At 48.1% G+C, this 18,146-nt stretch overlaps 1 protein-coding gene across 3 annotated transcripts in view; it reads right to left on the bottom strand.

Moving 5' to 3' along the window:
- Window positions 1–10,768: 10,768 nt before the first annotated feature.
- The window catches only part of LOC136176466 (carboxyl-terminal PDZ ligand of neuronal nitric oxide synthase protein-like), a 341,331-nt gene continuing 333,953 nt past the window's right edge, over window positions 10,769–18,146 (bottom strand). For all 3 annotated transcript variants that reach the window (XM_065946705.1, XM_065946696.1, XM_065946715.1), the window contains 2 exons: window positions 14,959–15,268; window positions 10,769–14,175 (listed from right to left, as the gene is read on the bottom strand). In XM_065946705.1, the coding sequence (XP_065802777.1) occupies window positions 13,680–14,175; window positions 14,959–15,268 (806 nt within the window). In that variant the 3' untranslated portion in view covers window positions 10,769–13,679. The remainder of the gene's footprint in view (window positions 14,176–14,958; window positions 15,269–18,146) is intronic.

Consider the following 18,146-nt stretch of genomic DNA (forward strand, 5'->3'; position numbering starts at 1 on the left):
ATTCATTTTTCTTCCCTTCATCCCTCATTCCCATTCCAATGGAACCAGCTCTGTACCATTTGATACATGCCCTTGTATCTATGGGTTTCCCTGGGGGCTCAGATGGTAAAGAATCAGCCTGCAATGTTCAGGAGACCCAGGTTCAATCCCTGGATCAGGAAGATCCCCTGGAGAAGGAAATGGCTACCCACTCCAGTATTCTTGCCTGGAGAATTCCATGGACAGAGGAGCCTGGCGGGTTACAGTCCATGGGGTCACAAAGAGTCAGACACGACTAAGCAACTAACACTTTTTTCACTTTACTTACATGTATGCACTCTTGCAGAATGTACAGATTTGGCTGAGACTGTATATCTTTTATATTTACATACATGATACAGTGCTATTGACCCAATTCTGTTATTACTTTTTTTTTCACTCAATATTATGATTAGTTCTATTCCTTACTGTTGAGTGTACACCTAACCCAGTGCCTCTAACTAATGCATGGCATTCCACAGCATGCATCCATCACATTTTGTTTTCTCATCTCTCTAGAGGCAGACATCTAAGTTGGTTCCAACTCCCTTCTACTAGGACAACACTGTAATGAACAGCCTCTCTTTATGGACATGTAAGAGGCTTCCTCTGGCCTATATGGGTGGGTCACAAAGTGTACTCAGATTTAATTATGGCATAATGAAGCCATTAAGTGCTTTTTTGCTTATGCTTTGTGCTTTTTGGTCCCTGTTTTACAAGCCCTTCCCCACTCCAAGCGTCTACTGGCCTCATACTTTTACCTTCTACACTAAGGGTTTTAACGAAGGCAGGGACTTTTGCCTTTTTCAGTGGCATATATCCAGTGTTAGAAAAGTCCTTCGCTCCTAGTAGATGCTCAATAAATATTTGTTGAGTAAAGGATGAATCTGGGGTTCACCTTTGTCCATGGTGAGAGGTAAGAATCCAACTTTGTATTTTTCCATATATGTTGAAGTAGTTTTCTGACTTCTACTTGCTTAATAATCCATTTTCCCTCCTCCGGTTTATGGTTTATGGTTTCTTCTTTATAGCACAACTGTTCTAATACTCTGGCTTTGAAATTGTCTGTTAGGATAAGCACTCATTTTTTAAAATCATTTTAGCTATTTGTGGACCTTGATTCCTCCACATACATTTTAGAATAAATAAGTTTCTCAAAACATCTTGCTGGAATTTTGAGTAAACTTGCAGTTGGGGGAGAACTGAAATTCTTGTGGTGTTTTCCCATGTGTAAAATGCTACTCTATTTATTCATGCCAGCTTTTTTGCTCTTTAATGAAATCATAAATTTTCAATGTGGAAGTATTGTAAATTCTGTTAGGTTAATTCCTATTTTTAGTTGTTATAACTTTAAGTCATATATTTTATTACATTTCTAATAGACTATGACAGTAGCAAACTGTTTATGCTCTTGTTAGATGTCCTGGTTTATCTGTTGATTCTACTGTAAATTAAACTGTAAATTCTATGTAAATGATTTTGTCAACGACAAATGATAGCATTTTGTTCTCCTTCCTTTCAACACTTAATGTATTTTATTTATTTTCTATGTTTACTTGATTGGCTAGGACCTCCAGTATACATTAAATACCAATCAGAATGTGAGCATTCTTGCGTTGTTCCCATATTGTAAGAAATGCTTAGTCATTTTCTCCATTTATGTACAATGTTTGTTGTAGCCTTTAAGAAGGCTACTTTAATTTTATCAGAAATGTTTTGAAATTTATTAAGTGATTTGCTTCTGTATCTACAGAGATATCTACCACATTTCTTTAATCCTCATTCCATTATAAAGGTAAATTACATTAAATTCTTAACCTTATATCCTGCTTGTATTGCTTAACTTGATTATTTTACATTATTTTTAATAAATTGTTGGATTTGGTAAGTTATTTCATTTAAGATTTTTGTATTAAAACTTGTAAACCAAATAGACCTATAGTTTGTTGAATCGTGGTTATGCTAACCATGAAGAGTGGGTGAAGCAGTCTTTATCTTTTTCTATTTTTTTACAACAGTTTTGTAAGGAAAAGTCTGTGTGTTGTTTGAGAGCTCATTAATACTCTTAAAAGAGTGAGTTTGAAGCTCTGAAGGATAGGGCATCTCTTATTACTCTTTAAATATTGGGTTACCGAAAAGTTCATCAGGGTTTTTAGGAAAACACCCGAACAAACACTTTGGTCAAAACAGTATCTTTAATGTTCAGTGGTTTATTCAATTATCTTGCCAAATTTTGCATTCTTTGTTTTTCCAGGAATTTTACAAATTTTGTCTAAGTTTTCTAAATTGTTGGCATATAGTTAATACTATTATTATTCTTTAAAACACATTGTGACCGTCATTATATCTTCTTCTTCACTATGTATTTTATTTGCATCTTACTCTTTTTACCAATCAATTTTATGCATCTTAATTGTCCTTTTAAAGTCAGCTTTTAGTTTTAATTTTGTTACTGTTTTTTAGATTGGTATTCTATATTTCACTGATTTTTATCATTTTTCAGCTTATATGGCTTATCTTCAATATTTATTGTTTTGTAATAAATGTATCTAAAAGCTATGAATTTATCTCATAGTACTACTTGACCTGTACCCCACAAATTTTTGCATGTTTTTTATTGCTGTTCAGGTCAAGGTATTTGTAATCAAAGAGAATAGTAGTTTGTAATTTTTTCAAACATGTACTTTAGTTTTCACTTGAGTATAGATTGCAAACTATATAGTATTAAATTTAACATAATTTGACTTGATTTCTGAGGCTTCATTGATGACCTGGTATATGTGAACATTTTGTTAGGAAAGAGTTGTTTTTTCCATCCATTTTAAAGCTATCTTCACCAATGCCACCAATGTATTCAAGATTATAGACCATATAAGACAAATATTTTTATATTTTTATAGATGTTCTTATTTTTCATCTATTTGATCTATCAAAGAGAAAAGTCTCTCATTTTAACCCAATATATAATAGCTTAGTTTTCTAATTATAATAATTGACATATATTATATTGACATCTTCATAGTTCAGCTATTTTGAGGTTATATTTTTAGGTGTATGTATTTTTAATAACTATTTTATCTTAATATGCTTTTTTGAAGTATTTCTCTTTTTCTCAAAATTTTGCTTTTAATTATATTTTATCATACTTAAATTGCTATCTTGACTTTCTCTTCATCCATACTTTTCAATATATAATTTTCCATCCCTTTGCTTTTAAGTTTTTTCATATCTTTTGTGTTAACCCTGTCCTCTATAGACAAATATTACTGGATGTAATTTTTTCCAATTTAAGTTTTTGTCCTTTTTTTTTGGTAGGTTTGATACCCTTGTATTTATTATAAACTGTTCTATTTGAGTTTATTTCTGCCACTGTCATGGGCTGAATGTTTTTGGCCTCCCAGTGCCACGTGTTGAAGCTCTGACCCACAGTTTGATGGTATTTGGAAGTGGGCCTTCAGGAAGTAACTGAGTTTAGGTAAGGTGGTGGCCTCATAGGAGGTTCAGGGCCCTTGTAAGAAGAAGACCAGGCACCAGAGCTCTCTCTCTACCTGCAAGCCCCGAGGAAAGGCCTTGTGAGGACACCGCAGGAAGCCATCCTCACCAGACACAGAATCTGCTGGCACCTTGACCTCGGACTTCCCACCCTGCAAGAAAGTCTAGTAAAATGTGCATTGTTTAACCCACTCAACCTATGGTATTGAATATTTTGTTACAGAAGCCTGAGCTAAGAGAAAAATCTTACTCCATTCTTTCCATTTTCTATATATTTGTTTTCTTTTTTTTCTCCTTTAACCCTACTGATTCGGAAGCTCTATTAAAATTTTCTTTGGTGATGGTTATCTACAGCCTATTAAAAACCAGTATTTTTGCTATTCTCTATAGCTTTGTCATCTTTGTTAATCCCATCTCATTTCCTGATCTAAAATCTGAATTATTATTATCTACTCCTTTTGAGTCCCTTACCATTTATGTAACAGTAAGATTAACTGAATCAATTATTCATCCTTACTTCCTATGTACTTACAAACACATGGAACTCTTCTGAGTTCACGTCTTTTCTTACTGGAGTATTTCCTCCAAGAATATTTTCAAAGATGGTCTTTGAGAAATAAATCTTTGCAGTCTTACACACTTCATAATGGGCTTCCCATGTGACCCAGCAGTAAAGAATCCACCTGCAAATGGGTCGAGAAGATCCCTTGGAGTTGGAAATGGAAACCCACTCCAGTTTTCTGGCCTGGAAGATTTCCATGGACAGAGGAGCCTGGTGGTCTCGGGAGTCGTAAAGCGTTGGACATGACTGAGCGACTGAGCACACACATACTTCATAATAGTGTTTATACTCATTCACATGATAGTTGAACTGAATACACAGGCTTAGTGTCCTTTTCTTCCAACAATATCAAACATTAAGCCATTATTTTTTGTATCTAGGATTCTTATTGAGATGTCTGATGTCAACCTGATTCTACTTTACAGCCCATCTTTTTTTTTTTCTGGAAACGGTAAAGGTGGTTTCTCTTTTGGACCCTACATTTTGCGATAAATGTGTCTGAGTTTTTCCTCCTCACCCTGTTTGAAGGTCTATATGCCATTGTATTAAAATTTTAATCTCTCTATACTTTTGAGGAATTCTCATTTTTTTCAAAGATTTCCTCCCCTTCTATTTTTTGTCTCCTATGGAATTCCTAGTAAAAAAAAAAAAAGGTGTCATCTGTTTTATTTATCCTTTCACATACTACTTGTTGAACGATCTTAGGAAACTTACAAACCTTTCCAAAACAGATAGTACTTACCTCATAAATGTATGTTACTTTCGTCATGAAAAGCTGCCGCTTAGAGAAACTAGTTGCCAGAAACTGCAATGCCTTAAGTCAGCCACAAGAGGTCAGACAACCACCAAGAAATCAGATACTGAGGGGAAGTGTTTGTTGTTTTAGCACTGCTATGGTAGCTACAAAAGGCGAAACATTCCTCTCCTAATACTCATCTCTCATTTGAATGCTTAATCTCCAGGGTCAGTAACAGGATTAGTGCATGAGCCAGGCTTCCTTGAGTCTGCAATTTGAGATGCAGTAGAATTCTTCCACTCCTGCTTGGAGTGCAATTCATAGAGCACATTCATACCAACACCCTGCAGAGTGGACGTTTTCCAGAGGCACCAATCAGCTCTGTCACTTACTGGCAGAGTGACTCTGGGCAAGCTGCTGAAACTCTCTAAGCCTCTGGCCAGCCTCGTCTAGAAAATGGAGTTAATAAGTCTTACTGCATGGAGTTATTGTGGGAAGTCAGACACCATGCCAGGACGGGTTAATACTGAAACTGTAGTCCTCGCTGTCTTCTCCTTGTAAAATGAGGGATTTGGTGAATGGGTCTCTCAATTCCCACCCCACATGAATATTCAGTGCTTAATGAAATCACATTCATCCCTGCAGAAGGTCCAACTCAACAAGATGTTTCTGGGCCATGAACATTTCTGGGAAATTTTTATCAGACTGGTGTGATGGAAACAGAGAAGAACCATGTGGTGGTGGTGATGCTGTCTGCTGCTGGAATCTAAAATCCTGGGCCTACATGTCTAGCTCTATATTTTTATCAGTTGTAAGACTCAGGCAATCTGCTTAGTCATTACCTCAATCTAAGTGAAAGTGCTAGTCACTCATCAGTGTCCGACTCTTTGTGACCCATGGGCCATAGTCCACCAGGCTCCTCTGTCCACAAGATTTTCCGCGAGAGAAGACGGGAATGGGTAGCCATTCCCTTCTCTAGGAGATCTTCCTGACCCAGGGATCGAACCAGCATCTCCTATGTCTCCTGCACTCTACTGAGCCATTGGGGAAGCCCCCAATCTCAGTTTTTCCGTCTATAAAATGGGGCTGAAATAACTACCTCACAAGATACAAGGATTAATGAGATCATGTGTGTGAATTCTTTGACTGCAGTACGTTTTGTCTATACCTAAAGAACAGGCTTAGGAGGATTTCCCTTGCAGGGCTATCAAGAAAAACAAATGAGATAATGAATGTAAACTGATTAGCACAATTCCTAGAATACACAGGAGCTTTGGAAATATAATAAAGCATCAATTAGTAAGAAAGCCCACAATAGTAAAGTACGACTTTTAAGAACTGGACCTGAGGGCAGCTGGAGGATCTGCAAGACCAGAGCTGGAGTGTGACCCTTCTCACGTCAGGCTGGACGCATGTGCCTGCTTCTGCTGGCTGCACGGTGAGGTGCCACCTGTCCAGGGGGCAGAACTGATGAAGGCTTTGGATGAAGAGAAATGAGGACACACTGGTCCACTCATCATTTCCACTTTGAAAATGGCCTCTTCCCCAACCATCCCTGCAGTGGATGTCAGGTGCGGAAATCACCTGCGGGCGAGGCCCTGAGGGAGGAGCTGAAAGGAGGGGGCTGGCTTATGCCTCTGCACTCAGCACTAGACTGTGTGCGCGCCTGTCCTCGGTCACTAAGTCGCGTCTAACGCTGCAACCACATGGACTGTAGCCCACTCAGCTTCTCTGTCCATCGGCTTCTCCAAACAATAACACTGGGCTGGGCTGCCATTTCTTTCTCCAGGGGATCTTCCCAACCCAGGGATGGAATCCACGTCTCTTGCATTGGCAGGGGGATTCTTCACCACTGAGCCACCTGGGAAGCCTGTGTGTGTATGTGCGCATGTGTATAAAATCTCCCAAATCAGAGGATGAGTCCTTTGAGTTTAGCTCATTTCAAGGCTCTTTATCAAGCTCCTGTGATGTGCGGGGGCTGTGCCAGGGATCAAGGAGTCAGAGATGAAGGCGACAAGGCCCCGCCCTTGTGGGGTCCCGAGACTTGTGAGAGAGCCAGCAGGAGGTAGCTCCGGCAAGATCACATGGCAAGTGCCGGCCTGGAGAAAGATGCAGGGTGCCACCGGGAGCGGAGGATGGGCGGCGGGTGGCGTCTGGGCAGGGATCCCAGCGGAAGGGATGCCTGAGCTGAAATATGAAGGATGAACCAACACGGCCTGGCAAAGTCAGAGGACAGAGAAAGGATGAGAGGGGATGACCAGGTGATGGACTCTCTTCAACAAAGACACGGCAGTAATTCTGAGCAGTTTAGAGTGTGGGCGCTGGGACACAGATGCAGTAGTGGCAGATGGAGCCGGCAAGCTAGGCTGGGCAGGACTGCACAGAGAACCAGGCTCACCTTCTCCCAGGGGTGTCCCAGAAGAGGCCCCAGCCTCGTCACATCTATACCACCCACATAACCGCCAACTGAAGGATTAGGGGGATGTGGGGAGAGGCACGGGCGGGCTGCTGCCCATGAGCACAGCCTCCTCCCTCAGCTTTATCACACGTGGGGTCACCTTCCAGCTGTCCTACACAGCCTCTCCAAAAGACCCAGCTCCTAGAAATAACACACCTTGGCCCAGCCTACAGAGAACTGACCAGGTGTGCTGCAAAGACTTTCTGACAGCTCGTGACACAGAGAACCCAGGATTTCAATTGAGCAAGGACGGTTGACAGTGTACCAGATAACCAGAGTGACTGGAAGGTAGAACAAGCTTGTTCTGAGTTTTCCTATCCACTAACTGGGTCCATCGGCTGTGGGCTTAGGATGCAGGGGGAGTACAGTCCCTGGCTGAAGTTGCAGGGCTGGTGGAGCTCCCGTCCCTCTATTGGCCTGGGCCAACTGGAACCACGCCGCAGTAACCATAGGGAGATGCTGTAAGTTGCCATGAGTCAGCCCGTGAAGCAGGCTGAACACGTGGCTCTATTTACGTGCATGCTGAGTCACTTCAGTCATGTCCCACTCTTTGCAACCCTGTGACCGTAGCCCGCCAGGCTCCTCTGTCCATGAGATTCTACAGGCGAGAGCACTGGAGTGGGCTGCCGCTGCCCTCCTCCAGGGGATCTTCCTGACCCAGGGATGGAAGCTGCATCTCTTAGGTGTCTCCTGCATTGGCAGGCAGGTTCTTTACCAATAGCGCCACCTGCTGTACTTACCCACCAGCTTAAAGGGTGGGAGTTCCGTAACAACAGGAGTGTAGAGAGGTTCTGAGGCAAATGCCAAGGGAACTTTAAGGCACAAGGTGGCCAAGCCCATGGTACTGGAAGCTGCTAGACTGGTTAACTGGTGAAACGCAAAACAAAACCTGCAGTTTGCTGTGAGGTGGCTTCTGGCTTTGGGTGACTTTTTTCTTTTCCAAGAGTGAAACACTGGCAGTGTTTCCTGCCCCAAAACAGACAGATTCCTCGGGCACCTCCCACGGGAAAGTAGCCTGGTGTGTCTGAGTTGGTCCCTAAACATTTCCCCTAGCTGGCTTCCCTGTCTCTGTGGCCAGTAACCAAGTGATTTGCTCCATGGGGGTACAGCTTGCCTAGGCTCCCTTGAGCTGCACTATTTATCATGGCAGCAGCTGGAGATAAGCTGGACACAAAGAGGATTTGTGTCTCTGGGTGTCGGGCCCTAGATACGAACGTGGAGGAATTTTTTCATTAGTGGGAAGTCAGAGGAGAGGACTCCAGGCTCTCATCACACAGCCCAGTGCAAACGGCAGCAGGGAGGAGGGCACCCTGGAGGGGGAAGTCCCCGAAGGTGCTTCACTGGACGACTGAAATGAAGGTTTCCAGAGTGGATTTCCTTGGGAGAGATGAATGACATTAAATGTTGTCTGCACACACGAAGCTGTTTAGGGGGAGGTGGGGATTCTTCTAAGAGAGCCGAGTTTTTTTGTGTGGAATTAACTACTTGTTCCCACTCAGAAGGGAGCCACGACGGGGGGTGGGGAGCCCCAGAATGGGCACCTCAAACCGAGTGGTAGGCACGGCAGGGGCGACACTGAGTGAAGCGCAGGGAACCCTGAGGGCCCACATCTCAAAGGCAAGGAGCTATTGCCTGTAGGTGGCAAGCCAAACTCGGGAGGCCTGTGGTGGTGGAGATGAGACAGAGAGGATACAGGGTATTGAACACAGACGGTTCTAGAACACTCCCAGGATTCACAGACTAAGAGAGGATTCTGAATAAGTCTGAGAGCAAACTCACCAGGAAGCAGCTCTCTGAGTTCGGAGCAGTATCTGAGGTGCAGTCTGGTACTAGCTACAGTCATCCCATGACTTCTGAATCCCAACAGGAGCTCCCCACCAGACCTGAGGAATGAAGTGGGTTTCCTGAGGACCTGTGATTTGTTCATTTCCTTCAGCGATCACTACAGGCAGAGGAAAAACACTTTCAGCTGAAACTACCACCCCGCCCCTGTACTTTCATTGTGTAACAGGTCATGCTAACATGGCCTGTTAAGCAGAGCAGGAAGGCAGGCTCCCCGGTGCCCTCAGCAACCGTGGGCGTGCATGCCTGCGGGCTCAGCCGTGCCTGACTCTGCGATCCCGTGGACTGTAGCCCACCAGGCTCCTCTGTCCACTGTGGGCCTCGTGAGAGACAAGCAGGGATCTCTTCTCCACCAGTGTTACCGCTGTGCCCCAGACAGCCCTCAGTACACAAAGAGGCTTGGATATCTTACCCCAGCTTCTAGACCAAAGGCTCAGACCACAGCATTAAAGACCAGGTGACATATTCACATCCCTTTTCACACTTAAAAATTTCCTCAAAAAGTTTTTATTTTTACATTATGATTTTTCATATTTGATCTTAGCCCCAAATAATTACTTTGCATAATAGTGGGAAAGAAAAGGCATGTGAAAGGTACATTTCACACCTGAATGACTGCAGAAGTCAATCCTGAAGCTACTCAATGGGAGCGGTTGCCCAACTGGAGCTTACACTTAAAGGAAAAAGTTGCTACCATTAAATATTTAAAATGCCTTTTCCCATGCATGGAATATGTTGGATTGGTTTTTGAATTATTAGTACCTTCCCAGAACAATACCCTGAGCCTCACTGCAGAGCAAGCAAGCAGAGTGAAGGCCCATTGTCTTCTTCCTCTGAGGAACAAAGTGCAGGAGTGGAATTCAGAGCTGAAAGGACTGGAGACTTAGCCTCATGCCTGAGATGTTTTTTAATCGCAGCCAGGGAGGGGTCTCAGGCATCATCATGGGGGAGAATGACAGGGCTGGGCAGAAAGGGCCCATCCCTCCCCTTTTGGTTACGGATATGGCTTCTTTTCCTTCCTCTTCCTATCTTCTCTACTTTGTCCCTTTAAAGGAGGTTAAAGGTCCGGTCGGTTCTCAGCTGGGAGTCCTCTGGGTCATTCAGTCTGGCACCAGTCAGCGGATAGCCGGGGGCACCCAGGGGGCTTCAGGCCAGCACTGCTCTAAGCCATGCTCTCAGTAAGGAGCATCTGGGCTACTGTAGTCTGGGGTAAGTGACCACATCAGCAGTTTTGGCTGCTTTACTGACATTACTAATGACTTGGAATCTGATAGCAGCTCCGGTCCCTCCCTGAAGGTCTGCGTGCACACCAAACTCCGTTCCTGCCTCAATGGGAGAGGGGTATGGACCCCAAGGAGATGATCTGGTGGTCACTCTCATTTCCTGCTTCTTTCTGAGGGGGAGGGTGGCACCTCTGCACATGATGTGGGTTCCTTGAAATAGTCATAGTCCAATTTGGAGGAGGGAGACTTCCACAGCGGCCAGCCAGTTAGGGGAATAAAGGAGGGCACATCCCCACATTTCTGCCCAAGGTCTCGGGCTAGAGATCGGTCACGTCTCACTCTCCCAGGCTCACAAAGCAAACGGCCAGCGAACAGGTCAGCCTTCAGAAAAAGCAACCACTCCCCATTGGTTAGGAGAAAAAAGTCAAACCAGCAAAACCAAACCAAATTATTTTATTGTATAGTTTCTACCAGAAAATTACTAAAAATATAAATATAAAATCTCTAGAAAATACTCGGAATAGCTCTGTAATATTCTTCTTCCCTAAACGGGGGCCAACCTCTTTGTTCTTTAAAAGACGGATTACAAGAAGGTCTTCACCACCCACATTCGTTAATACATTACATTTCTCTCTGTGCCAGCTGAGTATGAATGTGCCACCTTTTGGCCAGGTTCTGGAAGCTCACCTTGCATCTGTCAGGGCAAAGCTATTGCTGAATATGGGGATTCAGGGGAGTGGGACCAGGATGTGAAGAAACCCCCATGGCCCCACTTCCGAGGACACAGAAGACATTTCTCCTCGGTGCCCTGTCCTGGAGCAGGCTGGGCCACCCCAGGGTCAAGCCTCCAGAGAAGCTGCAGTCACCCTGAGGGGTGTGTGCGGGCCACGCTGCAGTCACAGGAGGGTCAGGTGTTGAGATGGACGCAGGAAGCCAAGTGGGGTTTTGCATAGACAGCTGGTCTGCGCCAGGGCCCTCAGCAGGATAGACATTGCCGTTTCTGGTCGGCCTCTGGGCAGCCCTTATCCCCTAGCACCAGGCACTCTCTGCAGCATTTAGGACTCAATGTAGCCTGAGAGCTCCCCCATTCCCTGCTGCAGAATGGCTGAGGTGGTACCAAAGCGAGGCCACCTGGGCGCTGACACCGGGTCCCTCAGCCCCCTCCTTACTCAGCACTGGACACGCGTCTGGGGACACTGGGGTCGCCCTGCCCATGGTCCCAGGACAGCCTGGCAGGATGCCTGTGCTGACCCCTGGACCTCAGTGGCGTCCGGGTGGGGAGCGGACAGCAGGGTGTTTAAGCCAGCCCTGGCCTGCCACCTCTGTGCCTATGGCTACAGTATCATCTGATCAGAGCCACCCTGGGCCCTGGGACAGAAGCAGGCCAGAGTGTAGATACTTAGTAAGTTTCCCATCAGAGAAGCAAACTGGACTTCCGGGATGGAAGTACAAACGAAAGCGGGCTAGCTCCCAGCACGTGGGTTTATCTCTCTGTCCCTCACCTCCAGCTCTGTGTTTTGTGCAGAACCCCAAGCCCATATGGGAAAACTCACAGGCCCCCAAAATGCTAGTCCTAAGCACTTCTGCGCATTGAGGGCAGGTATCACATCCTTGTGATGTTCCTGGAATAAGGCAGGATTGACTCAATTCAGTAACAGCCTTGCTCACTTCACAGTGGCCCACCCGGTGCCTGGTGCGCTGGGACCCTTCTGAGGACGAGGCGGCAAAGCTTGGCTGTGAAAAGGCAAGGCAGGAGAAAGGCCGTGCTGGGGCTTGGCCACGTGGCTGCAGGCACAAGCACACATGCTGGTGATGCCCCGAGGCTCCCAGGGCCACAGAGGTGCTGAGGAGGGGAGCAGAGATTGGGGGATGAGAGGAAGTGGGCAGTGAGCTCTGGGGCACCCAGAAGGGGAAGCCAAGCGATGAAGAGAACAGGAGGCAGCAGGAATTGCAGGAAGAGGAATGGAGACCCTGCTCTGGCCAGACGAGCCCCTCTCAGCCTTCTCTCAGGGACCAGCCACCCTGCTCAAGAAAAGGCACGTTCTCTTCTTGCTGCCAAGGCCCCCAAGGTTGGGATCAACCCCTGACAGGGTCTCCTGGCCACGGGAAAGCAGCAGGACAGGACTCCTGGTGGGAGATAGGAACACAGAAGTGGGTTAACACAGGAGGGCGGAACCAGCGGGGTTGGGGGACTGTCAGTCCATCACAGAGACCCCAGAGGCAGGCGCATAGAGAGTGCCTCCTCCTCAAGGGCAGCCTGCCCATGCTCCTCACCACATTCCAACCTCTCACACTCTTCACCTTGGTCCTCACACTCTTCACCTTCGTCCTCGCACTTACCACACCTACAGCCTGGAACTACATCATGGCAGGCTGTGAGGCGCCCATAGCCCTGAGTCCTTACAACTACTCTTCCCACACCCTCCTCCACTCCTGCTGCGGGTTCTCTCGGGACCAGCTCCCTGGATGCCAGGGTCCCGGGCCCTCCCCCCAAATGACGTCAGAACTTGCTCTGCTGCTTCTGCCAGGGCCTGCCTAGCCCTGTCTTCACGCACAGCACGGGAGGCCCGGGTCCCTCCTTCTGGGCAGGGAGCACGCGCGTACCCGGGGCATCGTCATTCCCAAAGCCTCTGGACATGCCCACGCTGGGCAGGTGCTCGCGGAGGCTGGCTCCATGCCCTGCCCCAGGGAGGGCTCACCATGTTTCCCTGTCTAGATGAGCAGCACCTATGAACTCTGGGTGACAAGGCTGCCCAAGGTCTCAGGCTTCGTAAGCATCTCCCCCAGCCTGCACCCACTCGGGCAGAGGCAAGGTGATGGCCCGAGGCCTGCACTGTCTTGTGACCAGGAAGCGCTGTGGCTGGGCTGTGTTCAGGTGTGGCTTTCTGGGTCTGGGCCCATCACCAAGCCAAACCCAGCATCCCTCATCCACTTTGACTCCCCTGAGGCAGGAGGCCTCTGGGCGCCCGGGGAGGAGAGGGAAGGAACCAGGAGGGCGAGGAAAAGAGAAGAGCAGGCGGCATTTGGAAGACAGGCAAAGAGAACAGCCTTCACCCTGGGCTGCTGGCCCTGCACATTAGTGGGAAGCCAGGGCACCTTGGAGCAGAGGCGCCCCAACATCCAAGGGCTGCAGCCAGCATGCAGAGAAGCTGGGAAGGCATCCAAGTGCGTGCTTTTTCCATCGCATGGACAGACTCTTGAACTACAACCACTTGGACCTCTGGCCCTGCAATCACCAGGAGAATCACTCTGCCGTGCCATGTGCAAGGAGGACAGCAGGAGAGAGGACAGGGCCAGGGTGCACGGTGGAGCAGAGGGAAGGGGCGCTCGGCAGGGGCAGACGCAGCTCTACTCAAAGGACAGCAGGTCTGGGTGAGGGCCCTCATTGTCAACGCTGGAGGTCCGCGCCCGGGGAGGTGGGCTGCCGTCCTCCAGAGACTCGGCCAGGCTGATGGGGCTCAGGCTGAGTCTGAGGCCATTTCTCTCCATGAGGCCAGGGGAGGAGGCCCTTCGGCACTCAGTCACCTTGAGCTTGGGGTCGTCCTGGCTGTCCTTGTGGATGAGGTCAGGTACCGACACGGAAGCCTCTCCATTCGGCAGAGCGTCGCCCCTGTCCACCACCTCCGTGGTGGCCTCTGGCTCGGAAGCATCGACTGGGCTGGGTTGGGCGGAAGACAAGACCTGGGGCTGCCCAGATGACAGCTCTGTCCCATACTCCAGACTGCTTAGGACAGGCTGTGATGAAATCAGCATGTCCTGGGTGGTCTTCAGGGCCCGAGGAGTTCGCTTCCTGGTGGTGGGAGGTGGAGGATCCAGCCGAGGGAATGCTTCTTGCAGGGCTGACCTGTAAAGTTGACGTCAGTGCTCTGAGGCTGGCCAGACACCAGTCCCTGCTGTGTTCTCCCGTCTCTAGCTCCAAACGCATTTTCCACTCACCCACCCATGGGGGTGCTTTACACTCTGGACTCCTATTCTTGTTTTAGCGTTGAGTCTCAGCAGTGTGAGCACAAATGGCTTTGGGCCTGTCACATCCTCACTCAGTCTTCAGAGCAGTGCAGAGTGTTAACACTGGGCCCACTGGGGAACCGCATCACATCAGACCCTACGCAGTAGCTCTCAAAAGTTGCATCACCACCCTCCAAGTCCAGGTGTCTAAAACGAGGCTCAAAATGGGAGGCTTCCCCTGCATCTGCCCAAACATGGGCTTCTCACGTGGGGCTGGGTGTCAGAATCCCCCTGGGAAGCTTGCTTCCCACAATACCTGGGTTTGAATCCAGTTCTGCTCATCACTAACTTTGTACCCTTAAGTTCCTCACGTTACCACTCTGAACCTGCACCGTCTGCAAAATGGAAATGATGCGTCTACCTCAGAGGACGGTGGCAGGGTCAGGTAAAATAGCGCAGCTGAAGCCCAGCACAGCGCTAGGACATGATGGGCATGCCGTGAACTTCGGCTGTGGTGGTGCACGGTGAAGCCGGCTTCCCCAAACGTCACCCTTCAGCTACTCCTCATGTGACAACCTCACGTCCCTGCCCCAGGGTCACTCTCCTCTCGAGACACTACAGTTTATCTGCAAGCCTCTTCCCGGTCCACGACCCGCGGGGAGGTGATGGGTGGAGCACTCACCTTCCGTCATCCCCGTCAGCCCCGCTGGCCAGCTGGGCCCCCGCCGTCTTGTTGACCTCTGTCGCGCCCACGCTGCCCAGGCTCGAGGGCTCCTTTCTCCGCAGGAAGTCATTCACTTTGGCCCCCACCGCCTTGCCCAGGCTCTTGAGGTGCTGACTGCTGCCCACCCAGAGTCCAGGCCCCCCGGACTCCGCAGACCCCTGAGCAGCAGAGCTGGGGGCCGTCGGCCTGGACAAGTGGGGGAAGGAGCGGCTCGCCTGGAGCTTGGGAGTGAGGGCTGTGTTCAGGTTCTCAAACATGCTGTGGTCGACTACAAACAAAGAGGGAAAGAGAGAGAGCTGGTGAGGGGAGGGCGCCGGGACTTCCTTCCCCATGGCTGCCAGCCTTCTCCTTAGACCACACCCGGTTACCACAGCTCGGTAACCTCAGGAGGCTCTGGGAATGGTCGAGAGCGTGCCAGCAAAGACACTCTTGAACCTTCCAATCCCACTGTCTTGATGGGCTGTGGGACCAGAAATTCTAGTTCTGCCTCACCCTGGTTAATCATGATGAACTCTAGCCACAAAAAAAAGCTAACTTCTCCCTTTAAGCCTGCCTCCTTGACTCACAGCCTAACTCCTTACCTTGGGGTCACGAGCCTTCTAAAGTAAAGGAAAACCAGGATGAAACAATGAGATGTACATTTTGACAGTGCGGTGAGCACACACGGCAGTGATTTGGGTATTGGGGTAGAAGCTGGTGGAGGAAGGGCAAGTGTGAGGCCTGGAGCTGGAGGTTCTCTGCCAAAGAGCCACATGCGTAGCATGCTTTCTCTGTGGAAAATGCTCACGTCTCCTGCTGTGGAATCTGGGAGAATGGACCAGCTGTTCGAGGAGGGATGGTGTGAACCAAACGGACAAGCACTTGGTGCCAAGGAAGCAGGAGGAATGTGGCAAACACCAGCTCACTTAATCCTCATGACAACTTAGTGAGATGGGGTGTGGTTAAGGTTTTTATTATGGAGGAGGAAAACGGGGCTCAGAGCAGTGAACTGTCGGGCCTGAGGTCACAGGCCAATTACTGGTGCTGTGGGAACAAGATACCAGGTTTTCTCACCTAAAGCTCAGGGCTTGTCCTGCTCCTTCCCCTGCCTTGCATGCTGTCTAAATATGCCTTATGGACACTCCTCTTAGGGATCTCTCTTCAGCTGGAAGGATTAATTAACTCAAAGGGTGACAGAGACCCACTGAGTTGTTGATACCTGCAAGGCAGTGGCCATGTCTCATTCATCTTTGTGTCTTTGACAGCTAACACACAGTAGGTGCTCAAAATAAGTACCCTGAGCTGCCAAACCCATTTGCAGACAGAGAACTGTGGCGACCAAGACCGCAGCAGCCCTGAGACGTCTAGTTGAAACGGCTGGAGCTCAGGGTTCTAAGCCATGCTGTCTACACCCTGGCATGGGGCAGCGTCTCCCCACCTGGAAATTCAGCTCAGGCCTCAGTGCAGCCAGACGCACGCTAGCACCTTGCAGGCAGGCTGGAGGTTCCTGTCCTTCCCAACTGCTCCAGACACTTTTGCCAATCTATGGGGAGGAGAGCTTGGTTTTGGTCACAGGCTCCTCTCCTAAGTGTCTATTCTTGCTGAGCCTTCCTAAGAGGAACTGAGATTAGGGTGCACATTTTCTTCTGTTGAAAAAAGTGAAAGTGTTAGTCACTCGGTCATGTCTGACTCTTTGTGACCCCGTGGACTGTAGCCTGCCAGGCTCCCCTATCCAGGGAATTCTCCATGTAGGAATATAGGAGTATCCCTTCTCCAGGGGATCATCTCAACTCAGGGATTGAACCCAAGTCTCCTGCATTGCAGGTGGATCTCTGCCCTGCCCTGCTGAGTCCTGGGTCACAGGGAGCATTTCTCTGTATTGTGGTTTCAAGCAGAGATGTCTCTTCTGAGCCAACTACCTCAAAAAGCCAGATGGTGAGGGTCTTTGGAGGTAGGAGGCAGCTGTGGGAAGAGTGGAATCTCCACCTTTGGAGAGCCCCAGTCTTCACCCCTGTAACTGACCCTAACCCACGTGCAGGAGAAGCACCTCTGCAGGAGACATGCCAGGAACTTGATTAGGGCATAGCTGGGACACGGGCACAGAGCCCGCTGGTTCAGGCTGACTGACTTCCTGGTGTAGACCCACCACACCAGCAGGAGGTCCTTGCCCATCTGACAACAGGGGTATCAACTCGAGTCTTCTCCTGAGAGTGTAAATCCTGCCATGTTATCCACTTTCACATAATTTACCTATCACATTCTTCAAAGTCCCACATTCTTCAAAGTCTTCCTTGATCATGAACTCTTGAAAACTAGTGCATTTAATGATTTCCCCCCAAACCAGAAAGTATTTGGGCCACCATGAAGCTAGAGTGAGTGTTCAAGAGAGGTAGGCTGGGGAAGAAGGCCAATCCCCACCACTTCTGGGCTCACATAGTTCTGTGGCTGCTGCTTTGTTGGTTTAATGTGAACTTTCAGCGCAGACACATTCATTTCTAAAAGTGTAAGTACCTGGCAAAGAAACTTGTAAACTGTAAGCCCCTTTATTATAATTATTGAGGAAACGGTCTAATAAACATAACTTTCTGACTAAGCATCACTTTAGATTTCCTGTACTTCTTGCTTCTCTACCCGTCAGAATGTATATGCTGAATTCTTAAGTAATTTAAAGATAGCCCATCATATACTCTCTTCACAATTCTCTGAAGTCTTCTGGTAAATACATCTTGTCTTTATAATAAAATAAGCTCCTTGATGGACTGTAGCATCTTAAGTGATACTTTTGGTCTACAATGCTCAGCATAGGGCCTTGCACAATAGCAGGCATTTAGCAAATGGTTTAATTGAATTGACTTTTGACATGAATACTTAAAACTGACTGCATCAGGAGCTAACATCTCAGAGAAACTGTTTCTCCAAGCCCTTTTCCATTTACAAAAGTCATTCAAAACCCCCTCCTGCGGGAGTGGTCCACAGGGGCTCTTGAGGTCAGACTGGGAGAACTGCCAGCCTCCAAAGCAGGACTCTCCCTGGGGCTTCCCTCATCTCCCTATCCGAGGGGTGTGCAGCAAGCCCCTTTCCTGCTGAAAGCATTAAGACTGCACACACTGTCAGGACTAGAAGCGTGGTGGTTCAGAAAATAACAGTGACGGTGGAAAGGAAGGTGA

The sequence above is a fragment of the Muntiacus reevesi genome, chromosome 1 (genome assembly GCF_963930625.1).
Source record: "Muntiacus reevesi chromosome 1, mMunRee1.1, whole genome shotgun sequence".
NCBI lineage: Eukaryota > Metazoa > Chordata > Mammalia > Artiodactyla > Cervidae > Muntiacus > Muntiacus reevesi.